General features: G+C 34.3%; 2 protein-coding genes across 2 annotated transcripts in view; one reads left to right on the top strand and one right to left on the bottom strand.

Moving 5' to 3' along the window:
• The window catches only part of LOC140752133 (uncharacterized), a 44474-nt gene extending 31844 nt beyond the window's left edge, over positions 1-12630 (bottom strand). The window contains exon 1 of the mRNA XM_073086313.1: positions 12489-12630. Coding sequence (XP_072942414.1) covers positions 12489-12506 — 18 coding nt within the window. The 5' untranslated portion in view covers positions 12507-12630. The remainder of the gene's footprint in view (positions 1-12488) is intronic.
• Positions 1-20436, top strand: part of LOC140752145 (L-dopachrome tautomerase yellow-f-like) — a 360210-nt gene that overhangs the window by 128049 nt on the left and 211725 nt on the right. The gene's annotated exons all lie outside the window — the stretch shown is intronic.

Raw genomic sequence — 20436 nt, forward strand, 5'->3', positions numbered from 1 at the left:
AATACCGAAAGATTTTTAGTTGATTTTATCATAAAAATGTGTTTTTTAGGTTTTGGAACTATATTTATTATACAAAAATACTGTCTACACTCATATCTCTAGAACTCCCTTCATCGTGGATGCCATGGACATACACACAGACCAATATACAAATATCCAAACTAAAAACAGATAATTAAATTCATCATTTAAGTATCTTGGTAGCTGAGGACTGAACCCGGTACCTTCTGTGTGACAGTCCAGTATGGTAACCGCTCTACCATGGAGCTCGTATAAGATCAAATAAGCTAACGACCTTAGTCCATGTAATGATATGTAGTCACTGCCGCCCATGGAAATCTGTAACTAACTCGTCGTATACAACTAGGATGCTATCTGAAGCTGTTCATAGGTGAGTCACTACTGAGATGGTCACCTCATAGGTGAATCGGCCGGCATCAACACCTTTCTATCGAAACGCGAGAATTACTCCACGCTAGACGTAGTAACTATTAATTAACCTGTGACGCTAGGCATACATGTTGCGGTGGTATAGTCCGCGCCAGACTTCTAGTCCGCTCTGAAGTTGTTGCGTACAACTACAAGCATATATTCCGTAACAACGTAAGGGCATACCAACGCAGCTATGTACCCGTGGGCGAAAGCGGGCAGCGGACGGGTGACGGGAGGGGTCCGGCGCTGTCTTCGTCCCGTTAATATCTGCAATTTGCTATTCGACGCGACTCGTTTCTATATTCAGAGCGGACTAGCAATTTGGCGCGGACTATATCTCCCCGGTCAATAGGTACTCGTTCCTTTAAAGCCTTTAAAATTATGTTGTATGATGTTCAAAGTAAGTAGTATGAAGGAAGATGCATATTGACAGATGTACATAATTTAGTAGGCGTGTTGTCAGTTGCCTCAACAGTAATGAGCCGCTGGAAGCCACAAGAAGATTGTTATTAGGATTATGCAAAGCTTGTGCCAACAATTCTATTTCCACCGTGAGAATCTCAAAGCATGTGAGTTTTGTATGCAATGTAAACATAGGGTTAATTTATAAGTAAAGTTCTAGTTTATGTATAAAAATATGTAAAAGAAAGCTAATTTTTAATATTTGTCTGAAGTATTTATGATATGTTACAAAAGCTCGTATCATAACATAATATATCATAACTTCGTCATATGACATGATGTATGACGTACCTATGACGTCATACATCATAAAGGAAATCGTATTTTATGGATTTAAACTTAAGAAGAAGCTTGAATAATCTCGAGGGAAATCTGTGTACTGAATTGTACTTGGATGTCAACTAAAAATCAGTACTGTAAGTACAATAATAATAAATTAATAGGTATTCATGAAAAAAAATATATTTAGACGGTAAGTAAATCAGCACCATAACTAACAAATTGTAATCATAAGCAAAAAAATAATTTAACAGCTTAAAAAGGTTCATTTTTCTTTCGATTCTCTCATAATTAATTATTTATTATTCATGTTATCTCTCGATAATCTCAAAATTTATTATTTATTATTCATATGTTTCTTTGTATGCGTGCAGACATGTACAATGTGCATTGTGAATGTTTGTGGACCTGTCTTTCAGCATGCCCACTATGACAATATAATATGGCGTTCAACATTTTTAAAGCATCACATATTATATTATAGAAAATATTATAACGCTAAATATTATATATCGCAGTTACGAAATAGGTATTACTATCATCATTTCCGTTAGTGGAGAAATGCAAGCGCTCGTCAGATGGAACGGATGGTGTAATGCAACATGATATAGTTCGATAATTACTACAGAAGCGTGGAAGTCATTTACTCTGCTATACTTGTTATGTGATACTCGGCTACTGTAACTCTGCTACTTTGTAGATAGATATGTATAACAGCACATTTTTGCAATATAGTAGCACAGATAAATATTAAAAAAAAGGAATCATTCAGAAAAAATGTTTACGAACATACCGATTTTCTGAATTTTAGGTATAGGGATTTAAGAAACGGCTTACAGTACTAAATAATATTCTGGGTCCAAAATGCCTATCATATTAAAAAAAATGCTTAATCATTTTGTGTTTTGATAACATTTAAAGTCAAATATTAGAAAATATCAAGTATTATCGAGTGGCATTTCTGATGTCATGTCATTACTTGAGAACGTAAAATATTTTAAAGTTATATAGGTACCTATAACTTATTTTAATAAATAATCAGTAATCGTGTTATTGTTATAGCACCACTGTCACACCGCTTCTTGTCTTATAAAAGTATGTTTTAAATGGTTTGTTACGCTAAGCGAAGTTGTTCAACGTATTTAAGTTACGTATTGAAGTTAGTTCTCAGAAACGAGGCATATGTTAAAACATTACATCTGGTAAAAATCTTGCTTTATCTGACGTTCAACTACATAACATCAGTGAACTACAAATCCGTTTGCTTACCATTACAAAAATGATATACAATTCCATTTATCTTATCCAGGAAACAAGTTGATTCTCACAATTCCCACAATAAGCTGTATTTTATGAGTCGACCGAGACTTTCTCCTACTTATTAAAAGCATTTATCATTCAGACTTACCTTAACCGGCCTACTAGGTATATCTTAATCTACACTATAAAATGTATTTTACGTCTATTTCACGGCTCGTTAAATAAATGTATTCATGTTGCATAATCATTACAAAACTTTATGTAAATATACTCGTAAGTTGACTTTTTAATGAATTTAATTGGGAAGAAGATTATTTTAATTTTATTATCCGTCGTATTTTTATCTTTATTCTAAGTATTCGTATCTGTATTCTGTTCTTCTAAGTAGAATGTAGATATGACTTTTTATTATGATTTGTTATATAATAGTCTACCTTTAATTATACAGTAGTACTCGTAAGAATGTCAGATCGGTGGACTATGGCCTAATCCTTCTGATTCTGAGAGAAGACCCATGCGCAGCAGTGGGACAGAAATGAGTTGATGATGACTCGTAAGACTGACAAATTGAAATATTTAGTTTATTTTGGTTACTGAAAGTATCAAAATTTGTTAAAAATTTAATCTTAATAGAGCCTTATTAATTTGCACCAACCACACATGTACCGACATTGAATAAACATTCATTTGAAATCAGATCACGGTTTCACACTAAACTTAATGTACGATAATACACTTTTATGAGAATTCACATTATTCCAGTGTTTTACGAGTAAAGACGCCATTGGAATATATTAGGTATATGGATAATAAATACTGACATTTATCACCTCTTAGAAGAAAATGTAAGTTTTTTTAACTTGACGCATTACACAAAAATAATATAGAATTTACTGGAACCAAACAGAAAAACTACCAAAACTACCTATGTCCTGCAGCACTGTGTAATATTTAATTTCTATTTAAACACTTAATTTTATTATTTATCAAATTATTTTAAAGTAGTTTGGTTTATTATTTTTTTTAATTATGTGTAGTAATATTCGTAATGTCGCCGTATTACTTAATAATTTCTGACCTTTTTCAAAAAAGGCTAAATAGTAATTTTTAGGGGCAACACAACGCCACTGTACACATAAATCTTAATTAAAGAAATTTAAACGCTTAAGCACGAGGAAAATACAACAAACTATCTATCTGAGAATGACGTAAATTACGTAACTGTATCCAATGTTAACGGCTTTTTACGTAAGCGATGCAATTAACTCGTCTATGCTGACCCGGAGAATATTTGAACAGGCGATACCAAACGAAAGTGAATTTGAAGACGACTTCATGTTTGCTGTAAAAAGTAAAAGTCTAGCTCGTTTCTTCCATTCTTAAGTCATAAAGTTCAGAATTGCACGGCCCTTGTTTTATTTGCCATTACATTTGATGTGTCAATTGCCTGTGACTTTCTCTGAAGGCCGTGTGGGACATGCGTGAAGATGAAACGACTCGAAAAATGATAATTACTTGTCGTTATATTACGTCTAGCGTGGCGAAAAAAGCCTATGATTATGTTAACAAAGGTGTTGCATTATGAAATTAGATTCAAGTAGTTATGTTAATTCACGAAAATTAATAATAATGGAAGGTGAATGAAATTGAATGTTTAACAAGTGTTGAGACCGTAAATTGATATGATATTAACAATATTCGAAAAATAAAAGCAAAACAGTGAATACAAAGTTAATTCTTTCTAGAATTATTTTTAAATGTCAAAAATGCATGATCGCTTAGTACGAAGTTTTATTTATGGGATAGATGTAGCAAAAGAAAGTACCTATGGACTTTGTTAATCTGTAATGAGTTATTTCATTATTTATTATTAGACCAGTGGCAAAATACCATTATTCGTCATTATATTTTGTAAGCATGAAGCGTTTAAATTGTAAGTAAAATATTTCTTTACTTTATCTAAAAAAAACTATTTCTTTACTTCCAGCCTCACACTAGGATCATGAACACACACAAAGACGAATACATAAAAAGTTGTTATTCGCGATTTCATGAAATCTTCGAGTATGGCGTTATAACACTCTAGTGCAAATCCGATGCAAAGTACCGTGAGCCTTTGTATATCGTTTTCGTTTCAGATAACAATCATATCGATTCACTAATCGATAATTAATATTCATATTATTCATAGTATCATGCTTAATCTAAAACCAGTAACAGTTATATAACATCTAACATATTTCCATACGATGGAGGTGCATATGAAGATGCTTTAATAAAATCGTTTTGTCATAAAATTCTAAGTGACACTAGAAAGTTAAATAGAATACGTAAGATTACAAATGAGATTTTTTGATTAACTTACATATTTATATATTTTTTAATAACCCTGTTTGATGGTTATGTAACTTATTATTCATTGTTAATTTAATAATCGCCCGTTATTAATATTTAATCTATCCAATGTTTTGTCTACAAAGATCGATATTTTATAAATATTTTATTGTAGTTGTCAAATTTCGATCTTTGGTAGTCAAAATTTGAATAGATTGAATATTAATAGTAGAATACAATAGGCACTCCAGTCTGCTCCTCAAATGAGGATCATAGTAGAAAATGTCATGTGAAATCATAGATTAGTAAAGATACTTCGCCGCCTTGAAATTGAATGAAGCCATAAACGGCCTATTATAGTAAGTTCTTTTTTTGAATTCTTGACAAATAAAAACATTTTTAGAGAAAATTTACGAATAAATAACTAATATTGCGTAATTTACATAATAAATAAATAATTATTTCAAATATTTTAGGGATATTTTAGCACGGAGACGTGGCAAGACTTTTTTACGCAACTATTTCAATTCTCAAAACTGGGTACATTTTCTTGTTAGGAGTGAGTAATCTTTACTAATCGATGATCCTAATAAACAAATATCAAACAGTCAGATATCTACCAACCATACCAACCAACATTCATATACAATGGCCAAAGAGAAAATACTCGTACTTAGTACAATAAAAATAAACAATTCCCCGATATCGATGGCACAGAGTAAAAATAAACTGTCACAGTTAAGTTAGCGGTAAATCGGTATTACGTGCGATCGGAAACGGATCCGCGCTCTACTTCCCGCGCAAAGTCAAGGCCGGGTGTTTAGCGAGGCGGAAAACTAACCAATCATGGGTATTGGTAGATAGCTTTTGGAGTACAAGCTTTCATTGTTTATTCTGATTTAAAGAGGATTTTATCAAGGTCTTGTTAAGACATTTAGAAGGTGGTAAGAACCCGTTGTGATTAGACTCATTACTAGCAGCAGTGTAAAACGATGCTGTGTTCAGGTTCGAAGGACGCGGTTAGGGAGAAATTTTTACTCAGGACGTTTCAACTTAGTCATTAGGGACGGCAATGCAATGTGGCTGATCGATCTCTCATAGTATCATCTCATAGGATTGAAGACCTGTCAGAATGGGTCTTCAATCCTATGTGGGGTTGATTACAGAAGGTCATGGATGGTAATGGTAGTGACCACGGTGATGGTAAGTGCACCATCGAGTAGTTCCTATGTTATAAAAATAGATTTTGAAAAGTCCCTAAGTTCTAAAAGTTCGAAGTTCTAAAACTATGTTATAAAAGGATCTCACGTGCAAAATATCTTCCTTCTAAGCCCGTCTGTATAAGCTTTATTGTCTGTCAGTCAGTCACTATTCGATTTTATCATTGGCGCCACTAGAAGATGTGCCTTTTGATACAGCGTAATGTCATGTGTCACATTGACAGATTGATGGATTGACAGCGAGACAGATTAAAAATGGTATAATAAAATAAGAAAATAATTATAAGGCAGGGCAAAATTCACTTAGTTATAATCATTTTTATCCTTACACAAAAATAAGCTATTGTAATTTTATTTTAATGCACTCATGATAAAATTTAAATATATATTAGTTTAGTAGTACAGAACATTTAACTATTTAATAAAATAGACTAATATTCCAGATCAAATCCAAAAGGCATTTAATTTTTATTCAAAATTGATACTCTCTTTAAAATACCAATAAATTACCAATTGTTTAAAATGTGTTTCACTTTGGAGAAGGAGCGGCGCAAGAACCTCCATAGTCTCCATATGTATCTACGTATTAATGAGAGGTATTATTATAAGGTACCGTAATATATTCAGATGTTTTGATGGACTTTTCAATAATCAAGTGAATTATTTCGATTACATTGTATTATGTAACGCTTATTCCCGATATGCGTTTTTTAATTTCTTTATTGCCGATATTTCACAGTAACCACGATCCATGCAACGGGTCAAAATATCGGCAAAATGTCTCAATTCCGCGATAATTTTAGTCTAAAATCGTATATTACATGTTTTTGTACCTAATCTTTTATAAATTTTAAAATTTCCTTATCATCTTAACTTCACAATCGACTAACACATATTCATTGATACTTCATCAATCTCTTTAATAAATCAAACAAAACCACAAGCTTGATCTACTGGCAGACTGACACCAGTTACGAGTACACAATAGAATATGAGGTCGACTAGAAAACGTGACGTTACGTTAGAATTCGAACCACGCACCTGCCCGGAACCAGCTAAGGGGGCACAGATAAAAAATACGGGTCGATTATCTGTGGCAGGATGTTTAATTTGGTTGTGTTTTTAGGGACGATTAAAATTTGATATGATTTTGGATGAGACCTAGCGATATGAAAGTATTTTGTATCATGTTTCGGTAAAGTCATTCAATCTCGTAGTACCTGTATAATAAAATGTTAATAGGTATACATATTTAAATCACATATCACTGTGGTACAAATTGTTGTACTAATCGAACCATAATCAATATTTTTTTGTAGGTTCTAGTTTGAAAATAGCGTACTTTTGAGCCGATAATTATTTGGTATTGTCTAGATCATATTTTTGTGCAGGATTAGGTCTGGCCTGGTGCCCTAGTTTGCTGTAATAGCCTACCTACCTCTTTTTTTTGGTATTCGGGGGGGGGGGGGGGGGCAGAACTCTTCTACAGATGACCCGCGTGGCGGAGCGGTGACCACGCCGGTCTGACGCGCGAAGGGTGCCGGGTTCGATCCCCGGCCAGACAGATATCTAAATGATGAATTTAGATTTCTGTTTTTGGGCCTGGGTGTTTGTATATTTGTCTATGTGTGTGTTCATGGGAATCCTAGTAGTGTGAGTGTAGAAAGCGTTTATTTATTATTTCTAGATACCTGAACTTCTGGGGAAAAGACCGAGTTATGTGAGATTATTACTCGCTAAAACCCCCTCGGTGGCCTCACTACGCATAAACAGAGAAGTCTCGGGATCGGAAAAATGAATGCACCGGTACTTCCCCATCGTGATGCCTTTACGCCCTCGTCAGAGCGATTTGTCCCTTGCACTACAAAAAACAACAATTTGTGACCACAACAAATTGTCGTCATCTTCATGTCACAAAAGTCAACGACCAGGGCCCCCACTCTGCTAACTACCTACAACCTATAAGGATACCAAGCGTGAAGTTATAGAAGTTAAAATAAAACAACTTATAGCAACCTCAATTTCTAATAAGCACATAACAACGAAAAGTCAGAGGAACAGACAGTGTACCTGGTTTTCAAAACCCATACTAAGCTAGCACTTTCATAACAGTAATCGCAAAACAAGAATGGAAGTCGTGCTACAAAACTGTCAAATCTATCTGCGACTGGTCTACCATTACTTAGTTCGTGATCGATAGTTGCCACGTGCCGTCTGACTGGTCATCTGTCAATCATTATACTGAAGTCATGTTATCTATTACGTTACATAATAGATTTGCAACAGATGACCGATGATATTTTGAAGCGATCTGTATGAATTTAAGTATCAAACGAAACGAATCCGTCTTATGATATTGTTCATCATTAACTATTGGAAAGTTGTAATCAAACTCGGATTAGATTAAATTCCTACCTGATTTTGTGATTTTGGCAGATATGTTGCTACCTTCTAAGACTAAGTTGGAACGCCTTGGATAAGTATTTCTACCTGACCACACCCTTCAAACCAGAACACCGAGGCGCTTAACACTGCTGTTATTATGCAGAAATAGATGTGACATTAGTGCCGCCGCAGATGAACCACACAGGGTTTTACCATCTACATAGATATTTTGAGCAGGGATATTAGTAATTGAAGTATTAAAGGAATCGTTAGTAGTGCATCCAGGGGCGGCTCTAGCTCTTGTAGCGCCCGTGTGCAATGAAAACCTGGCGCCCCCTAGGCCTGAAACAAAATGTTCGAAAAAGAAGCCGCCCATCGCGTTTGATAACTACCGTCACCGCGCTGACTGGCCGCTTCTGTCATATCATTGTGGTGCCATGATGGTCCAAGACGATGTTCTCAGCTGTCTCAGGGAGCGCCGCGGCGCCCCCTGAGACGGTGGCGCCTGTGTGCATTGCACACCCTGCACTATAGGTTAAGCCGCCCCTGAGTGCATCTGTTGATATTGTTACTGCCTTCTATGAATTTTTATTATCATCCCAAGGTTTTAGACAGAATTCTTCAGAGGGAACTGAACTCTGGTCTAAACAAGGAGGGGGCTCTTTGTGTTTTAGACCGGAGACATTGCCGCTACATCATTTCCGGGTTCTAACAGCATTTTTGAGCAATGATATTTTCTGGTTTAAAGGGGGAGAAAGTAAAGTTTTACATGGGATTCCAATATAATATTTAGGAATTTAATGTATATGTAACCGACCTGAGGTAGATTTTCCATCCTATCTGGGGTAGATTATAGATGTCTTTCAGTGACAGTGGCCCGATAGCATTAGAATACCTACGTGCTCGTCTGTTACTCCTTAAACATATAAAGTAGGTAAGTTAACAGTACAATCCAAAATTGTCTATGAAACCATAAGCCAAAACCTCTATTATGTATGTAAACGACGTCATTATATCTAAATTCATCTGTTGCATAAAGTAAAAGCCGGAAGAGCCAAATTCATATTATTAGCGGTTTTACGGTTTGAATTCGCGTTCTAAATTCCATGATACCATCACAGACAAAAAATAACGGCACAGATATTTAACGACATTAAAGCAACTGGCTGAAAATAATTTAAATAATTACCAAAAAATAATTATGAACTGAATTATTTTCGTAATTTATTTTTAGCAAGTCTCGTATTTTGCATAATATTACTATAATTTCAGTAAACTATTTTTATCTGTCCTAGTTCTAGTGTATAGTTGTGTGTGTAAGTTCTAGAAAAATCAAGTATGTGTACTCGTATGTGTTGCCCATAATGAAACAGATTTTTCTAAATATTTGAGGTCTTTTATTTAAAATTATCTTACAACTAACTTTGGATTAAAGCCCAAGAAAACTAAGTCATTTTAACTGAACTGTTTTATTTACGGCTACTTTTTTAAAGGAGTTCAATTGGTTCTACATTGGTAGTGAAACTCAACCAAAAGTTCACGAATAATATACGTTATATGCATAGTATATTGTGGTTGAATAAATAAGAGAAACCGGGGGGCTTGGCCCGCTCTCGGACGAGTCATGTGCCTGTCTTCCTCTTACAGCTATACCTACATTAAAATATAAGAAATGCTATAACGTAAAACCAATAAAATATAGTTATATTTTATTTACATACAATTATTAACTGTTAAGTATAATAACAATAAAACATATTAACAATACGGTTATGCTTGTGATTGTGTAAAATAAAACTCTTTAAATAGAATTTGTTTTTGTTTCTGTGGATTTTTAGGTATTTTTACAATATTGAGGTAGAGAATAATCGTACAGCCCATATGATACGTGATCACTACAGTTCATAAATAATTATAAGCAATATTAAATAAAATTACAGTCTTATTTGAGGTTGAATACAAATATGTTCGCTCTCCTGAAAATTCTGATACAATGCCTCAAAAAGAAAATCTGCCTTACCACATCTTTTAACTGGAACACAGCAGTAATAAACAGCTGCTATAAAGCAGGAATAGATGTGGCAGTAATACCGCAACTAAATTGTCAGTTCTACCAACATTCCCTTTTTACCAATCTACACAGAAGTTTTTGATAACCTTCGACATATAAACAAAGCTCACGTAATCTTCACGGTTTGATTACAGGAAGTAGAAGTAATCAATATATTACGATCATAATTACACCTCAAAGTGAGACGTAAAAAATTGATGTGTTTGATTCCCAGCAGATGAGTATGGTTGTAATGCGTATGATTGATATGTATGATGTTATATAAATCAATTTTGAATTGAGTTAACACTGTAAAAGCCGAGTCATTGCTATTACGACAGGAGGCGTAATAGTTAAAATAGTTACAGTTTCCGGCAAATTACATTTTAAGTAGCGAATTACATTACGAGCCAGATAAAAACGCAATGATTGCGTTCACATGGAGTACATGTTGTGCATTTCCACTCGCTATAATTGTAGTCCTTGAATTGAATAGAGCTTTGTTCTATATAACCCACTTCAGTGTAATTATATGATATAAATAAGTATATTTATGATAGTATACTTTTGTACATAGCAAATATATTATTATGTTTATGTTAATAAGATACTTTCCATGCATGCAATTTCTTGCATTACTACCAGCGCATCCTAAGATTGTTTAAATATTATCAATAAATAATCATATTTTTTTTAATATTAATAATCAGTACTTAATGAAATATTGAAAAAAATTATAAGTAAAAATCATAGATTAGTAAAGAGACTTCGCCGCCTTGAAATTTAATGAATCCACAAACGGCTTATTTTAGTAAGTTATTTTTTTGAATTCTTGACAAATAAAAACATTTTTAGAGAAAATTTACGAATAAATAACTAATACTGCGTAATTTACGTAATAAATAAATAATTATTTTAAATATTTTAGGGCCATTTTAGCACGGAGACGTGGCAAAACTTTTTTACGCAACTATTTCAATTCTCAAAACTGGGTACATTTTCTTATTAGGAGTGAGTAATCTTTACTAATCTATGGTAAAAATAATCAAATATTTTAAAAAATATTATGGACAAATAACTATTTTAATTTAAAGATTATAATTTGAGTTTGAAATATAAATTGACATGATTTAAAATAATAAAATTGCATTGCATAATGAAATAATGATTTCATTAAAGAATGAAAAGCTTAACAACATTCTTAATTTAAAAATCGCTCGCAGTGGAATGCTGGCCCGCCGTATCGAGTTCCGTTCGCGAATTCCACGTCAGGCGGCTGGCACACTTCCTCTCGTTTCGACTGTTTACGCAATTCAGTAGAAAGGATGTATCGATATTGAGTAACGATTTATTTGTCTAATGTGAGCGCACGTCTTTATGCAACCTTGGGAAAAAGTTCATGCTTGTAATATGTTTCTTTTTTTAAGACTTTGTATATTTTTAAATTTAGAATGTTCTTTGGGTAATATTCGGTTAGTATTTAAAATTTACTTATCACGTAAAATATATTTTTTTAAACAAAAAGTTTATTTAATTCTCGCAAATTATCAAAACCTTTTGAAAAAAAATACAAAGTAACTACTACGTATTTTTGTATAATAAAAGTAAACATCCTGTATACTGTGTAAATGATTTAACAAATAAAATAAAACTATTAAATTGTAAAATATTATTTAAATAGTGACTTTACTAAGTACTTATATTAATATTCGTATGACAACTTAATTAACAAAATAATTATGGATCATATGCGTAATTGAAAGTCTTGAACATTTTTATTAACCGGGTATCGAGTTTACAAGTAAAGTTTACTTTAAAATTATTTCTACTACGATTGCAGCATACTGCACCATAACAATAATATTATATCGTTACTCTTACTATCTTTCGCGATTGTCTAATAACGTAAAGTACCAAAAGATGGTAACGACGTTTGAGCACGAATCGATAAAATCGAGCCCTCACCACGAATCGATCATTCGACTTTCACTAAAGAAAGTTTTGCGCCCGCGGCTAGTAAACCGTCCACAGATAAACCATAAACAAATATGTCAAAAATAGCTCACCCAAAAAATAAGCCTCATGGTATCCGAGCACAGCACTACGGGAATGTAAATTAAAAAAAAAACTGTCACAGCACTAGCGCGGCAGCGCGCGCGTCTCTCACAACTGAGGCAAAAGCTTCGGCGTACTGCCTCCCCGCCAAAGAAAGTCTCACCAACCTTCACATTCGAGGATTATGTAAAGCTGAGACGCAAGTGCATTATGAACCTAATGACGGCCGAGAAATGTTGAATACTCATCCACACTCGAATTGGGATAAGGTCGTTGGTCGAACTTAGTCGCCTTCTCCTTACATGCACCGATAACCCGAGAGAAAAATGGGTTGTGTACGACTGCCTTATAGTCGAAATTAATATCCAATATCTTAGATAGCAGGACATTTATAACACGATTTACTTTGTCACCCAAAAAGTTGTTAGGTACCCCTCTTTATACTTATGGAGGACACTGACAAAGTTACATTTTCAAGTTGAAAATTATTTATTAATACTTGTTGGCATTGATCAATCAAATCGATCAATGTTCGAACTTTGGCAATTTTTGCCTATCTAAATTTTGTACTGTGGTATTAAATTGTTTAAGATTGATTATTGCTAATGGGCGTAAGTCGGTTAAAAATGTTAATCTTAGATATATAATACCTAAAATTGATTGAAACTGATTTATGAATACTTAGTTTCAAGATTTTTGTTGTGAATTAATTCTGCAAGCTCTTCAATAAAATTAATTTAATAATAAATAGAAAATCAGTACTTTTTATAGACGTAAAAAACATTAACTTTTTATTACATTTATTAGTACATAATGCACAGTAGGGACATAAATAATATAGTAATTATATCGTTTGAACTGAATAGTAGTAATAGTAGTAAGTCCGACTTAAACTTTCCGAAGAATCTATGATCCCCTTTAGATAGTTCAGTGTTGCAAGCTGACAGGTCAAATGGCCCGTGTTGTTCGCTCGCCTCTCATTAGGCCGTTGCAAAAGACGGTGGCTCAATTGACTTGAAACAATTGCTTCACTTAGCAAATAAATAGCAATTATTTGTAAAATAACCACACTAATGTACTTACTTTGTGGTTTAAATTTCTGTAGAATTGGTTAATGGTATCTATAATGTCGTTTGTTTAAAACTATTTTATTTATATTATTGGCTGTATACTATTTGCGATCTTTGCTTATCCTCAAAGTACACTTAAAAACAAAATCCGGCAATACATCCGGTTCCAAAGAATTCAATTTGAACATATTTATAAAATAGTAAAAAAAATATTACAAAGTATAAATAATGTTGTTGATAAAAATCAATAATTAAAAAATACCGTGACTAGTAAAACGTAATAGTTGTAATAGTTCGGAATGAATCAAACAAGTGAATAGTGTTGTAACAACAATTTCGAGAATTGAGGTCGAAAGAATGAGCGGCGAAAGATGATTGGCAAATCAATTCTGGCTCATCTTTAACTTGAACCTTCAAATTATTTTTAATCGAATATATTTGTAGGTAATAATTATCTATGACGAAATCTTAGGGAGCGATTACATGAGCGATAGTTCATGTCGCCTGTGGACACTGACCGTGGTAGAGTGACGCTAGACTGTTGATTATCGCCATCTGTCGTCACAGAACATCGCTGATGTTGCTGACTGTCGATGGAATGTCATCGGCCGTTGTCGCCGGACTGACTAAGACTGTTGCCGCCTGTGGTCAGCGACCATTACCGATCGTCATTAGACTGCTATCGATTGTTGCTGTCTGTCATCAGCGACCATTGCTGTCTGTCGTTACACTGTCGACGACTTTTGCCGCTTGTCGTCAGCGACCATCGATAACCGTCGTCGAACCGACATAGAATGTTGCCGCCTGTCATCAACGACCATCGCTGACCGTCGCCGAACTGTGGCGGATCCTCCTACCACTAATCGAAGTAAAGTCGACTGTTGTCGAGAACGTCAGCCATCAGCGACGGCCGTCGACATTAACTGTCGCTCGTATGTTTCCTCCCTTATTAAGGCATTAAATGGAACATACGGATAATCTAATTATATGCATGAACATCTCCACAGTACATTTGAATAGGTGCTTATGTTTTGAGCAATTTACGAGCTTAAATGTTTAGTTGCAAAATCTTTTTATTGAATGCATAGATCATTAAGTTTGGACCATCTAGTCGAAATACTTATGCCAGTCAAGTTAGTGTTTAGATTTTAAAGAGATTTTATTGTCGGTATATACAGCTTTGTAAATGATTTCACCACACCTATTCCTACCTAATAACAGCAGTGTTAAGCGCTGCTGTGTTCCGGTTTGAAGGGTGTGGTAAGGGAGACAGACTTTTCCGAGGCGTTCCAGCTTAGTCCTCAGGGGTAGCGGCGCATCTGTGGCCGACCTCAGGTAGGAATATCTAATCCTATCTGGGGTTGATTACAGATGTCCATGGGCGGCAGTAGCCACTTACCATCAGGTGGACTGCATGCTCGTCTGCTACTCTTATATTATTAAAAAAAAAAAATGATATTGATGGTATATAGCTGCTATGTTACCCAACATACACTTCAGCTTAACACTCTTTATTAATAATCAATCTATATGATGGTTTACTGCTTAACTAATTATTTTTAGATATCAATTTTTTTCAATTGTTTTTCAATTTTCAATTGTATTTTTTGAGTATTTTATGTATTGTATATTGTCCTAATCTTTACTCCCCTGTAAACATAGATGGTCATGAAAATAATTTTGCCGAAAAGTAATAACTTACTGTTACTCCTCAAGGGCCAAAGGAATCATCTATATATCAGCAAACAGCACAAACTTTGCTGCAATACATGAAACACACAAATAACATCTCCACTCTTAAACACTCTAAAAATAATGACATACATTTAAATCGGAGAGTCAAATCAATCCCAATTTAATCTCATTCACTTCCATGCATCACGAGCCTGCATTACTGTGTCGATATGCCAATCACAAGATTACGTTCCATTATCATCGGTATCAACTCATCAATCATGTTAGCAGGTACTCATATCATGTATGCACTCCGATGAACTTTAGTAGCCAGACAATCAACCAATATTTATCTGTTGACGATCTACCTCTATCTAATTCAGCATTTTTCAATGTGTTGGTATCGATGCTCTAGGGAGTCAATTCAGCATAAAGGTGCGGAGAGTCACGAAGAGTCAGCAAAAAAAAACAATATAAAGTTTAAAATTATATTATGAGAGAACGTTAATTTAACAACTTAACGTAATTGTTGTAAAGTATGCCGGTTTTGGTTAAATTATATAATAATAATAATATTTGTTGCCATAACCAAACAGAAAATGTTTTTCTCTTCTATGGCCATAACTGTTACAATTATAATACAATGGTGACATTTGTGATACATAGCGTCATAACAGTTTACCCATTTGCAATGTTTAAAGTAAATTATAATTTAATTATATTTTTTTATGTGAGTAGTCGTTAATTTGGTAAGTATTTAATATAGTTTATATCACGGCGTGCGTAAATTGACGTTTTACGCACGCTTCGCGTGCGCAAAACCCCCATTTCCGACCCCGTAATATAAAATTTTATACAACACGCGGACGAAAAATGTTTTTCTGACTCGTGTGATTGCAGTCCTCGCCTGCGGCTCGGCCTGCAAACTCACACTTGTCAGAAAAAAAATTTTCGTCCTCGTATTGTAATGTACTATTCTATAATATAATTTCTATAGATTTTAATAAATATAATGTACAGGTTTCAATACTGGAAAACTATTAAATACATGCTACGAGTACGTGGTACTTACAAGTTAGAAACTGCAGAGGTTAGGGGTCCCGAGGTTTGCATATTAAGGGGGTCGTATAATGAAAAAGATTGAAAGCCACTGACCCACTCTATAAGAGCATATCATTATTATTATGGTGAATTATTTTTTAAAGGGTACCCTTTCAAAATGTGGCAGAACGGTACGGGACGGGACAGCTTCACTAACTTGGTGTTGTAATTTGAATGTGATTCATCCAACTGCGGAGACTAATATTTTGTCTTGTGTATGTATGCAGGTATGTCTCATTCTTTGGCATGCTCTGCAGCCAAAACGACTTGACTCATTTTAATATATGAGGTATCATTGGATTCTTCTAAATTGTGGGAGTGACATAGGCACCTAAAATCTAGTAGAACTAATATTCTGTGTGGGTTTTATTACAAAAATCAAAAGGTTACCTTTACCATTTAACGGGTTCTCTTTGATTCAAGATATTTAAGTCGTTAAGCTAATTAAAGGACAAATACAGTTCATTAGACGTAAGGTATGGTGATGTTACGAAGTACCATAGGGCCATATAAATCTGATTGCGATATCTATGTTGCTTCTGCACGATTGCGTAAATTCCTAAAATGGTTAAGATGTCCCTTTAAGGTCCTTGTCTGAATATTAACTAGGGGCGATATGTATTACTTAGTTTTGACTACCAACAAAGAATCTACTAGGTCTACGATTAGGTGATTTTTTATTATATTGTGACTTTTGTCATACTGGATGTTTTTTTATGAAACCCACGAAATCTAGATTTGCTCGTGAGTTTGGAAAGTGTCAGATATTATTAAAAATTGAAATGCCTTATCATTAAATTTCTCGATTGTCATTAAATTTCTCGATTGAGAAGACACAACTTCTATGCTATGTTAAATGAGCAGTGTATCACTGATTGGCAGATATAAAGTGTACAAATTAATTGTTTTTTTTTATCTTTTATCTAAACATTATCGCTTTATGTTAATCGCGGTCAATGAGACCATTTCTAAGTGACATCTTTCGTCTCGGATACACCTACATTTTAGTTCAAGCTTAGTTTGTGAAACCAAGCGATAAATTTAGAAAACAGTGGGCGATGGTATTGGATGGTGCTAATCAATGATAATATTGAGCCAATTATTCTGTTAACATTGAAAAGTGTAATGTTTTTAAGTATTTTTATATATTAGTTGCAGTTTTACTTACTATCGATCTATATACTATTACTTAAGCCTCATTTAAGTAAGAAAAATCGTATAAGATTCGCTCTTTTTGGCAAAAACTATGTGAAAATAACCAAATATTTGCAATACATTTAAGAACTTTATTAATTTTTACCACATTGCTAGCTCTATTCCTCTCATTTGACTAGGAGCGGGAAATGTTATGCTACAAATTTTTTGCTCCATAGTTGAAAACAAAAATTAGAAGCAAACTTTTGTGCCAAAATAAAGACCAATTATTTTCATGTTTATTTAAACATATTGTTTCTAGAAGATGATTTTTTTCAAATTTGTTTTTAGATCCATTTACTACACATCATTCCATTAGTCTTTCAGTACAAAGACCATATAAGAATCAAGTCAAGGATACATGTATAGATCATTAAGATAAATACGAATATGATAAACCAAACTGACAAGGCTAGAGCTGCTCTAGCAAGCGATGTAATTGAGCTAACGACTCTATTGTCCTTACTCTATATATTTTGAGAGAATGGCTCTAATTGTACGTAAAATATTGTGTGATTGTAACTTACAGTAATTACTGAGCTTAATGCATTCAATTTAAACCTCTTTAGTCAAGGTTGTGTATCCACACGGTTTTATTAATTGAAGGTTGAGAAATACTGTCCATCTATATTATTGTTTTATCATTTTTGTGCATAGTACCTACAATACTTTTTTTAAATTGAAGTAGCAGACGAGCATTCAGTCCAACTTATGTTTTTTTTATATAATATAGGAGTAGCATACGAGCATGCAGTCTACCTGATGGTAAGTGTTTACTGCCGCCCATGGACATATGTAATCAACCCCAGATAGGATTAGATATTCCTACCTGAGGTCGGCCGCAGATGCGCCGCTACCCCTGAGGACTAAGCTGGAACGCCTCGGAAAAGTATGTCTCCCTTACCACACCCTTCAAAACGGAACACAGCAGTGTTTAACACTGCTGTTATTAGTTAGAAATAGGTGTGGCGGTGGTGCCTCCGGAGTTAAATCACAAAGGGTTCTACCACCTTCCTGCCACCTACCACCTGGTAAGTGACCACTGCTGCTCATGAACATCTGTAATCAACTCCGAAGCCGATCACATATGCGTTTTCATTCCTGAGGTCACTTCATATGTAAATCTGCCGTATATTTATACCCTTTCCCGTATTCTTCTACATAATTATGAGAAAAATCATGACTCATATAACAATAAATGTGACATACAAACAGAAACAAACATTTCAACAGTTCCGTTAGGTAGGTACTGTTATAATATTAATACTACATTACTTATATGCAGTCGAATAACTATTAAATAAGACCATTTGGCTATCGTCCTTAGCACGAATCCAATCACCAGAGAGCTATGAACTCTATCAAGAGCAGTGGAGCGCCGAAGAAGGGCTCGCACGTCTCTCGAATATCAAATTAGCTAAAATAAGGTAAGACTAGAACTCTACCATACACACTAAGTATGCAAACGATTTTTTTAAGTAGGCAGATAAAATGTACATAGTTTCTTGAAGATGGGTACTAGGGCTAAACTCATATATACGATACGACGTGACAGTTTGCGATGTAGTGATCGTGTCGTGATATTTAACGATGCACGTCGTAGAATTAAACGACAGGGCATTGTCGCATTATGTCACGATGCGACGTTGTATTCCATATTGTATGTATTTTATCAAATTAACGATTTTCCTCAAGTGAAATGTATCCAATAGAATCTAGATATCTATAAATACAATTTCGTATCTGTCGACTTTCTAAGTCATAATCATGCTCATTTATAACTTGTTTTGATAAAGAATGAAATCGAAAATAATGGCTTTTATATTTCTCTACGTAATTACATAATTGATATTATACAAACAGAAAAATGCAGCAACACAGTAGCTCCTCTTTCCTTAAAGTCCGTATTTTGGAAATAAACAGAAGATTATATAAAAAAAAACACGGCGAGAACTTAGCTTCCAATCGATTACAATGTTATCAAAACTTCAAAACACATTCTGTTTGTATCTGTCGGTTAAAGGCTTATATTTGCCTACGAAAGTAAGTAACGAAGTTAATAAGGTCCAACCAATTTTATGGGACTTTAATGGAAAGGTTGTAAAATTTTAAAGGGAATAACAGCTCCTGTTTTCCCCGAATATTCAGGGTACTAACGTTAAAATTTAAAAACCATTATCGGAAGTGCATACCGGCAGATAGATACTTGTATATATATATATAGAACGGATAGATTGAGAGAAAGCTTGTATTACGTAATAAGCTTAATCGACTATTAAAACCACCAAACTATTAGGCATTATAAACATGGAGACAAATTGAGGAAGTGTACTCAAATATTACATATTAGCTTTTGTCCGCGGCTTCGCTCGTGGCCAGAGGCAATAGGCAGCAGTATTGTTTTTCGGAATAAATGGTAGCCTATGTCCTTTTCGGAGCAGTGATAGCCTAGTGGTTAAGAAACACGGCCTCTTGATCGCGGGGTCCGAGGTTCAAATCCCAGATACGCACCATGATTTTTCAAAGTTATGCGCGTATTAGATATTAATTATCACTTGCTTAAACGGTGAAGGCAAACATCGTGAGTTTCAAACGTATGTGAAGTCTACCAATACTTATTTGGCCAGCGCGGTGGGCTATGGTCTAATCCTTCTCATTCTAAGAGGAGACCCGTGCCCAGCAGTGGGACAGAAATGGGTTGATGACTTGATGATGATGTCCTTTTCTGAACCCTGACAAAGTGTGCACAAAATATTATGGCGGCAGTAGTCACTTACCAACAGATGACATGCATACACGTTAAAAAATGTAATGGAAACAGTTTCAAATTTAAAATTCCACTGCAACTATTCGCGGAAGTGTATTTAAAATAATTGTTTGTTGGTTCTTTTTTGCATATATCAGTATTACAGCACTCATT

Source organism: Epargyreus clarus, unplaced genomic scaffold, assembly GCF_041222505.1.
Source record: "Epargyreus clarus isolate Ecla_fem2 unplaced genomic scaffold, WU_Ecla_fem_2.2 ptg000024l, whole genome shotgun sequence".
NCBI lineage: Eukaryota > Metazoa > Arthropoda > Insecta > Lepidoptera > Hesperiidae > Epargyreus > Epargyreus clarus.